The 10,000-nt window shown below is 39.6% G+C and overlaps 1 protein-coding gene across 1 annotated transcript in view; it reads right to left on the bottom strand.

The window, feature by feature from the left end:
* Window positions 1-328: 328 nt before the first annotated feature.
* LOC119598619 (frizzled-9-like) overlaps window positions 329-10,000 on the bottom strand; it is a 44,899-nt gene continuing 35,227 nt past the window's right edge. Inside the window, exons 4-11 of the mRNA XM_037948295.1 lie at window positions 9,070-9,180; window positions 8,688-8,842; window positions 8,078-8,189; window positions 6,471-6,644; window positions 5,901-6,108; window positions 4,522-4,863; window positions 4,054-4,163; window positions 329-3,087 (exon numbers count right to left, since the gene is read on the bottom strand). Of these exons, the coding sequence (XP_037804223.1) occupies window positions 2,812-3,087; window positions 4,054-4,163; window positions 4,522-4,863; window positions 5,901-6,108; window positions 6,471-6,644; window positions 8,078-8,189; window positions 8,688-8,842; window positions 9,070-9,180 (1,488 nt within the window). The 3' untranslated portion in view covers window positions 329-2,811. The remainder of the gene's footprint in view (window positions 3,088-4,053; window positions 4,164-4,521; window positions 4,864-5,900; window positions 6,109-6,470; window positions 6,645-8,077; window positions 8,190-8,687; window positions 8,843-9,069; window positions 9,181-10,000) is intronic.

Genomic DNA, 10,000 nt, shown 5'->3' with positions numbered 1-10,000 from the left:
AAGGCTAGCAAGTCCTCTGCAGTTAGTTTGAATCCCATATTTTCAATCTTTTAGAGCTTAAAGAAATAATAATTGCAAGGGTTACTTGTAGATGACTGTTATGAAAACAATACTAGTGATGGCAATGAAAAATGATAATTATAATAACACTGATAGGAAAACTAATAAAAATATGATAGGGAATCTTTAATAAGTCTAACAGATGTAATTTTTAAAATATTAGGTATTAGTTACATGAAATAATCATGAATTTAATCTAATGTGTACTGTGAATGTATAAGTAATTCAATCAAACATTAATGAGTTTGAGGAAAAAAATACAAAATCAATATATATATTTATATATTGCGCACATCTAATATTATTTACAAAAATATACATAGATACAATAGTTCAATCTGCTATGTATATGGTAGCAGATGAATAATAATACAGTATATACAGCCTATACATATTTCTGCTTTTTGTCAACATCGCATGACTAAACATTGCAAAAACAGCTTTCATATGAATCATGCAATTTTATCATGGCAACACAGAAAATACTCAAGAATTTTCTCTTGAGATATAAATTCATAATTCACAATCATAATCCCCTCTTTATTTCAAAAAAATTTCCAGGGGATTATTTATAGAAGGACTAATTCTGTACAAAATTGTGTGCAGTATCTACCATCTCTTATTAAAGAAAACTGAAAATCTGAAACAACCATTCACAAAACAATCATTCACAGTAAAAGGAAACACACCAAGTTTTCATGAGATTTGTGAATCGGCACAGCAAACTATTTAAAATATAAGATCAAGGTAAATGAACTGATTGAACTGGTTCTGCCTTCTTTTAGTCTGAATTGAGACTATACTATAATCATATTATCAATAACGAATATAGTCTTTTAAATATACTCACTATATATTTTAAAATGCTGAATGACTTATCCAAAAATATATGTATATATAAAATAGAATACCAATGTTATATTACACAATTATTCACATGCATACAAACACATTTGTACATATCTTCAGATTTTAGTCTTCTAAATTTCCTGCAGTACTCAATTATGAGGAAATACTGCAGTAAAAGACACTATGCGTATCGAAAGTTAAACCACTACTGTAATACACTGGCGAGGTAGTCTTGTTCATGTACAAATGAAAGATTTGGCAAGGCAATACATTTTTCAACGTAGCAGAAAAATTCTTTTCCAAAGATCATAAACTGGAAATACTTCCTCAACACATGGGACTCCTTAGAATACATGGGGTAGGGATGCACAGTGGCTCATGAACTTCTATAAACTGACAGGTAATAAAAATGGGGACACCACTGAACAATGGGGAATGGCCCCCTGATGACGTCTCTGCCCAACACTCTTATTTTTGACATTAAGAGGGATACCATCACATTTAAATCACAAGTGAGTGATTATTGTAAATAATAATAAATACATTTAATGTAACAAGGATCACATAACAAGAGACTCTTCAGCAAACAGGTTGTTAAACACACTCTTAATATACTTATGGAAAATAAAGTGTAGTACTGCCATAACTGAAATCAAAGGTTTATGATATACATTTAAAGCACATTGTTTCCTCAGAACATATAACAAAATATTGTGCTCTTTACAAAGGTAAATTTCCTTTACCTGTATTGCATGTAATTGGATTAACTTTAAAGGTACATTCGATACACTATTTGGTACATGCAACCTCACTGTGAATACATGAAGATCACTTCATGTCTGTGATACGTTCTTTTACAACCTTTATACTGTGGTCCTTTGACTACATTTGCTCATTGCTATCAGTCCATTTTTTTCTTACAAAATGCCCCCAAAAATAGACCGATTTTGATACATTCTCAGTCTTTTAACTTAATTTTCTGCAGAATGATAAATAAATCGATAAATGACATATAACAGTTTAAACCTACATTAATGATAAGAGTGAATGATGAATATACTGTAATGAGTGAAAAAGGTAACTATTAACAAAACATATGAAACTTTATGAACAATACAGTTAGAACAGACAAAAAAATAAATCACATTTTATAATCATACGTTATTCTGTGATTACATTTACTGTTCTCTTGATAGAATGATATAAAAAAACATGAAGTTTTACAAGCAGAATGAACAAATGAAAAAAAATAATAAAATTAAATAAAAAAAAAATAAATAAAAATAATATTCCACTTTTCATTGTAAAGACTGTAAAGCTTAATACTGCCGGTGTAGCTATTTGCATTGAGAAATATATACATATAAAAACAAAGTATTAGTGATTGGTAACATTCATATCTAAGACTATGCTTTACATACTTGCCTTTCTTCACCAACACTGAAGCGTTAATAAAGAATCCAATACTGTAAATAATGACTTAATACTGCTTTACTTATTATGCAGCCTTTTGGGTCTTTCACATGTCATTCTAAGAGTTTAAATGTTCCAATATCACACATGAAGCTTTGGGCAAGATAAATATACAAGGCATCCTGTAATGCATGAAACAGATGAAGAGTCCATATTGATTAATCAGTGTGTGAGATCATTAAAATCAAAGAATAAAAAAGGAAATGTGAAGGGAAGGAGGGAGAGAGAGAGAGAGAGAGAGAGAGAGAGAGAGAGAGAGAGAGAGAGAGAGAGAGAGAGAGAGAGAGAGAGAGAGAGAGAGAGAGAGAGAGAGAGGAAAAATGACACAAAAAACTGACTGAACTCTCCAAACAAACTTTACAATTAATTACAACAACACCAACACATGAAGTCCCCCCCACCCCCACCCCATCCTGTACCCCGACGCCCTCACACCTGCGACAGGTGCATCGTGGAGGAGGCCTGCGCCCGGCCGCCCAGGTGGAGGGGGTGCAGGTGGTGGGGGTTTCGCGCCGAGGACGACGATCCTTGGGGCTGCGACTGGGGGGGCCGCAGGTGGTGCAGCTGCTCCATCTGCGGCCGCCCGTTCGTGGTCTTGACGATGGCGGGCGTGTGGCTGGGCGGGTGGTACACGTGGCCGTCCTTCTTGCGCAGGTCCTGCCGCTGCCCGCACAGCCCCCGGAAGAACTTCTGCCACAGCAACACCTGCGGGATCGAGTGACAGGTTGGTACAGCAATCCTTAAGCTCATAAACACCACATTCTTAACCAGAATTTCTCCGAAGATGGTGACCGATAAAGAATTATCCCATAATATAAAGTCACCCTCCAGAGATTTTTACTTCTATATATTATCTTAATTATCCTGTGACAGATATAAATTACCTGTCAATAATAAAAAATATATATATAAATTACTCAAGTGAAAAGGTTTGCTTGCCATTCGGGGTTAAGTATAAACGTGTTCGAATGCACTGATCGCAAAATAGTGTCATGAAATACCGGCAATCCTTCTTACATTAATGCATTTTAAAACTCTATTATTGGAAAAAAAAACAATAAAAAATTAAAATCAAATTAAAATAAAAAAATAAGCGAATTACTGGAATTAGTGAATAGTCACCCCCTGCTATAAGTCGCAGTGGGTTTTGAACATTAAGCATGGCAATAAGAAAGTACGACTTATATGCTGCGTAATGCAGTGATTACAGTTTCTTTTCCAATGTAAATAAAAAAATATATATTTTATCTTAACACTAATATAAAGTCATCATCTTTATCACAGATATTATGGACTGAAACAAATTCTAGATAAAAAACACGCAACATATAGGAAAATCATGGTTCCCTGTGTGTCATCTGAAAGATATTTCCTGTTGTCCAATCTGAAATTAATCGTAGATACACTCACATTTCTAAATGAAAAATCGTTACAGGTGACCTACATTAAGAAATCTAAAACTTCGCACCAGTATTAGATTCAGATTAGTGTAAAAATATTTGGCCCAACAAAAACTAAAATCACCGACACACCTTGGTCTCATGCAATTTTCAAAATCAAGCATCAGACGTAAAGAAAAAATATATTAATAAATAAAAATAAATAAATAAATAGAAATAACACATTTAGCCCTTCCAAGAACTGAAATATAAATGCACCCGAGTCCCTTACCGTCTTCGAGGACCAAATCCACATGCCCGACGTGATGCCGACGACGAGGGACATGAAGATCTTGAGCATAAAAATCTCGACAGACGGGATGCTCTGTTCCAACGTGCACTCTGGGGGCAGGTGGGGGTTTGTGAGTGGAATGTTGCGAATATCATTAGAGAAATTAGTTACGAAAGGTGAGGCAAAATGGGAAGGAATGCGGAAGAGGCATAACTACTGTCATGTTTATTTTATGAGAAGGTGCACGTGACAGGCTGGTGTTGCTAATAATCTCAAATACAATGATGTTATTTTGCCAGGTAATCATGAGTGCAAACTGAAATGAAAGTATAGACTGAAGCAGATTTATTTTGCTGGTTTTGCAGTAAAAATGATAAAGCGTGACGAACTTCTGTAACGAAAGAATACTGAATACAATCTGAACCAGAAGCACAAAAAAGTTACTACGACAGAAAATAAGCGAAGTACCTGAAGCAGCAGTATTGCCTGGACTGTGATACTGCCGATAGGAGAGATTCCCGCCTCCTCTGTGCAGCTTTGCCGTCCCGCCGCTGCCGCCACTGCACTTCAGCGCGGCCACGGAGGCCATTTTCCGCCACTGGTCTCGGCTTAGGTACTCGTACACATTGCACGCGATCACACACACCGCGGGCACAGTGTACAGCACGGAGAAGACCCCGATGCGCACCATTAGCTTTTCGAGTTTGGTGATGTTCGTGGAGGTGGTGACAGCCTTGGTGGGCGTGCCGGGGCCGTCATGCATGTAGGCAGGGGCGGCGGCGGAGGCGCTTGACACGGCGGGGGGACGACCTGCGAGGGAAGGCAACGGCTGTACTGGTAATAGGGGAAGGGCGGGGGATTCTCCCTCTCATATTAAACTCTGAACCACATGCTGTCTCCTCTTTCGTTCTTGGGTCCTCATCCTATCTCTCTTTCTGTCCCTCCTACTCTCCCACTATTCATTTTTTTCTTTCTCTCTCTGACACTCCTTTCCTTCTCTCTCTCTCTCTATCTACTTCTTTCTTCTCTCTCTCTCTCTCTCTCTCTCTCTCTCTCTCTCTCTCTCTCTCTCTCTCTCTCTCTCTCTCTCTCTCTCTCTCTCTCTCTCTCTGTGTCTTTCTCTCTCTTTCTCTCTCTCTCTCCCCTTCTCTTCCCCTTCTCTCTCCCCCTCGCCCTCCCTCCCTCTTTCCCTTCATATTTCCTTTGTTATTCTTTGTTATTCTCTCTCTCTCTCTCTCTTTCACTTTTTATCTCTCTCTCTCACTCTTTATCTTCTTTCTCTCTCTCTCTCTCTCTCTCTCTCTCTCTCTCTCTCTCTCTCACTATATATATATATATATATATATATATATATATATATATATATATATATATATATATATATATATATATATATATATATATATATATATATATATATATGCATATATATCTTTCGTTCTCTCTCTCTCTCTCTCTCTTTCTATCTCTCTTTCTTTATTTATCTCTCTCTCACTCTTTCTTTATCTCTCTCTCTCTCTCTCTCTCTCTCTCTTTCTTTATCTCTCTCTCTCTCTCTTTCTTTATCTCTTTTCTCTTTATCTCTCTCTCTCTCTCTCTCTCTCTCTCTCTCTCTCTCTCTCTCTCTCTCTCTCTCTCTCTCTCTCTCTCTCTCTCTCTCTCTCTCTTCTCTCTCTCTCTCTCTCTTTCTCTCTATATATATTTTTCTTTCTTTCTTTCTCCATCTCTTTCTCTCTCTCTCAAGTCACAACTACACAAATACTTACTTCCTCCTCTTCCCTTCCCATCCTTTCTACTGATCCCTCCCCCTCCCCTCCCCCCTCCCCCACTTCCCTGCCCCCACCAACCTGGGCTGGAGGGCGACTGGGCCACGGCAGGGCTGTCAGCCTCCTGCTTGAATGCCCTGCGCACCCTGAACAGGGCCACGAAGCCGAGGACGTTGAAGAAGGTGCCAAGTGCCAGGAGCGAAAGCAGGGGTGACACCACGAAGCTCATGTGGGCCCACTTGTTGACGTTCCCGACATAGCACAGGCCTACCAGCTCGTCGCCGTCAACCTGTTGGAACGGATGTTGAAAAAATATGTTGGCTTTACTACTGTATAATGATAACATCAACACAAAATGTTATGGTAGTAACGGAGACTGTTATGTGTGGATTTGATTTCTAGGTATATATGTTTCGGATTTCGTAAAGGAGTTAATGTGGTTACATTCTGAAAAATACAAAAACACATACACTGCCACAATCACGGACTCTCTCTCTCTCTCTCTCTCTCTCTCTCTCTTTTACACACACACGCACACAAACACGCACACACACACACACACACACACACACACACACACACACACACACACACACACACACACACACACACACACACACACACACACACATACACACACACACACAGCACCTGCTTAAGCGTGAGGATGACGATCGTGGCCACGGCGGGGAGGCCCCAGGCGGCGGCATGGAAGTACGAGGAGTACGCCTGCAGGGCTTCCGACGACCACTTCTTCCCCGCCGACAGGAACCACGTGAGGGTCAGCACCGCCCACCAGATCCCGGAGGCCATCCCGAAGTAGTACTGAGGAGAGGGAGGCGAGGGTGTGAGTATGAGAATTAGCATAGCGAAGGGGAAGAGAAAAGGGAGGTATGGTAAAGACATTACGATGCAAATCGAATCACTTCACACGACTAATGACGTAACGCATAATCACAGCACTGCTTCGTTACATCTCTTGCTCTGTGAAGTTCTTCATTCCCATGCATACCTTCTTTACATTCATCAGTGATATGAAGGCAAATGGAAGATGACAAACGCAAGAGAGGAATAATGCGGGGAAGAAGAGAAAAGAAAGAAATACGAATACTTAAAGAAGGAAAAGATGGATCGAATGAGAGTAGATGCAGGATATTTTTGTTCTTATTTGGACTTTGAAACTCTTAACAATTATGCTTAATAATCCTTTATCTCAACGTTGAAGAAAAAAGACATATACTGGATTGTGCCCAACCGATCTGCTATAAAGGAAATAGTCTACTCTATCTGTTAAAGTAGAGAAAGTTTATCTGCCTCGTCTTTACCATCTTTCTGTCGAAGATTCCCGAGACATCCATTCAGTCCAGCCTTGTATTCGCTCGACTTCTACGGTATTACAACAGCGTTAATTCTTTCGAAGGAAAGTAATGCAGCTCAGGCATTACTGCACACACTACATTTTCGATCTTAATAATTTTGGATGAAATCTAGCATGCCTCATTCCACGTTTAGATCGTAATAGATGTAGTGGCTAGGTGTCTCGGCAGTTTAGACATTATGGACTTAACGAGGTAACTAGACCATTTCTTATGCTGAGCAACTAATAACTTGCGTCACATGATGAGAAAAAGAAATGCCTCTGATCGGTCTAGTGGTTTTATAAATAGCCTTTCCAGAAAAATTGTGCCTAATTACTAATGAGGTTTACTATGGGAAGATATGAATAATTAGGGAGCAGTATCTGCTTCACCACACGTTTTGCGTCCATTAACAGGCAGCAATATCTGGGTGATAATGGCTGAATATTTCTATATTTTGTAAAGGCAGTCTATGAAAAATATCAGTCATCTCTATTATCTGAATGTGCCCACTGCTTTACCTCTGGCACTCCAAAATATCCTTTGTGAAGTATTTATAGCAACTAGTTTTAAGTTTATTGAAAGTATTCCTTTAGCAACCACGCAATAAACACCTGCCAAAGAGTTGAGGATCTTGGGAATAGAAACTATATTAAAAGACTTGGCACACCGGAGGACCGAACTACAGACAGGCATAACTTCAGCTGAGCTTAATGAGACGGACAGACCATTGCAGAGCCATACCTTCAGGAGGGCATCAGATCACAAAACCGTAAATTCGGAAAAATACATGACAAGTACAATTTCAGAAAAGGATAACATCAAAGTCGTACCATCAATAAGACTTAAAGAAAGACGTGACCTCCAGAAGGATATTAAGCTTCAGGAAAAAAAACTCACCTGCAGGATGAAGGTGACGATGCACCCTGACGACTGAAGGCCCTCGACGATGAGATGCGAGACTCCTGAAGGCGACATCTGGCAGGACAAAACCTCCGCCGGAACCACGAGTCTGGCAAAGATTCTAGAATTAGCTACATGTATCCACGTCAAAATCCAATGGTATTTTAGGAGCCATTAGTGTGACAACAGCTTTAAAACCAGTCGAGTGCACACGCATGGAAATTATATATATATATATATATATATATATATATATATATATATATATATATATATATATATATATATATATATACATATATATATATATATATATATATATATATATATATATATATATATATATATATATATATATACATATATATATAATTTATTTTTTATTTTTTTTTTTTTTATTTTTTTTTACCATTCAATTTAGAAATAATATGATTCGAACGTATCTGTTTACAAAATGTATTGAATCATATTCTAGAGATCATTAATTTGAGGAAGATTTCAAGGTTCGCTGAATACCTCTGTACAAAAAAAAATGCTGAATAAATTTTAACAAACGAAAGCCGGTTCATTCGAAGCACAAGCTCCGCCCACTCGCTAAAACGCTCACCTGGCAAGATAAGCAAGACAGTAGAGCAGATAGCAGAGCGACAGGCAGATGATCGGCCTCTCGGGGTACCGGAACCGCGCGGGGTCGAGCCAGAAGGTGAGCATCGTGAACAGGGTCGACACGAAGCAGATTCCCGCCCAGACCAGGAGCCACACCTGAGGGGGTGCGGAGGGAAGTGGGAATTTATGGCTGCTCTGTTTTTTTTCGTGGTAAGATGAGATTGTTTTATATTGGTATGTATGGATTGGATTGGAGTTAATATAATCAAATCGGACAGACAAATATATATACATACATACATACATACATACACACACACATATATCTATATCCTCACAGACATGGATGGCAAGACTACACTAAGAACACCTGAAGAACCGACCTCTGCGAAGTGCTTGTCCTCGCGGCGGAAAAGGACGTCATGGCCGCACTTGGGGGTGCAGCTCCCCCCGTGCCTCGTGGCCACCCACGTCTGGCGAGGGGGGCACGCGGCCTGGGGGAGGGCGCGGGGGAGGGGGCAGAGAGGGAGAGAGGAGGAAAAGAGGGGGCAAGAGAGGGAGAGAGGAGGAGAGGAGGAGGGGGCAAGAGAGAGGGAGAGAGGAGAAGAGGAGGAGGCAAGAGAGAGGGAGAGAGGAGAAGAAGAGGGGGCACGAGAGAGGGAGAGAGGGGGAGAAGCGGAGGGGGCAAGAGAGGGGGGATAAGAGTGGGACGAAGAGGTAAAGATAAAGAGGAGGGGGCGAAGAGGGTGGGGGGTGAAAAAAACACGAGTGAAGGGAAGAAATGCCGAGGAAAAGGCGGAAAGAAGGTAAGGGAAAACAGGGGAGAGGGAGAGCAGGTAAACGAAAGGGAGAAAGAAGAGTGGAAAAATGAAGGAGGGTGCAAATAAGATAAAGATAGAGAGAGGAAGGTGAAAAATAACATTAGTATATAATATCAAGGTAATATATTACATCAATCAACTTATCAAAAGGAAAAAAAATACGACACACAGGCCTGCTCAGAGGCACGATTTTTTTTTTGTTTTTCTAAATTAATGTAATTATGAAATCTCAAAATATCTAACATGTTGATTATGTGTTAAGTATAATTATGCCAATGTAAAAAAAAAAAAAAAACATGCGTGGTCTGTTCAAGTCCATGAGAAGTGTGTGTGTGTGAGTTTGTTTGTGTGTGTGTGTGTGTGTGTGTGTGTGTTTGTGTGTGTGTGTTTGTGTGTGTGTTAGTGTGTGTGTGTGTGTGTTAGTGTGTGTGTGTGTGTGTGTGTGTGTGTGTGTGTGTGTGTGTGTGTGTGTGTGTATGAGTGTGAGTGTGAG

Source organism: Penaeus monodon, chromosome 41, assembly GCF_015228065.2.
Source record: "Penaeus monodon isolate SGIC_2016 chromosome 41, NSTDA_Pmon_1, whole genome shotgun sequence".
Lineage (NCBI taxonomy): Eukaryota > Metazoa > Arthropoda > Malacostraca > Decapoda > Penaeidae > Penaeus > Penaeus monodon.
The sequence above is the reverse complement of the archived record's forward strand: the minus strand, read 5'-3'. Positions and strand labels throughout refer to the sequence as shown.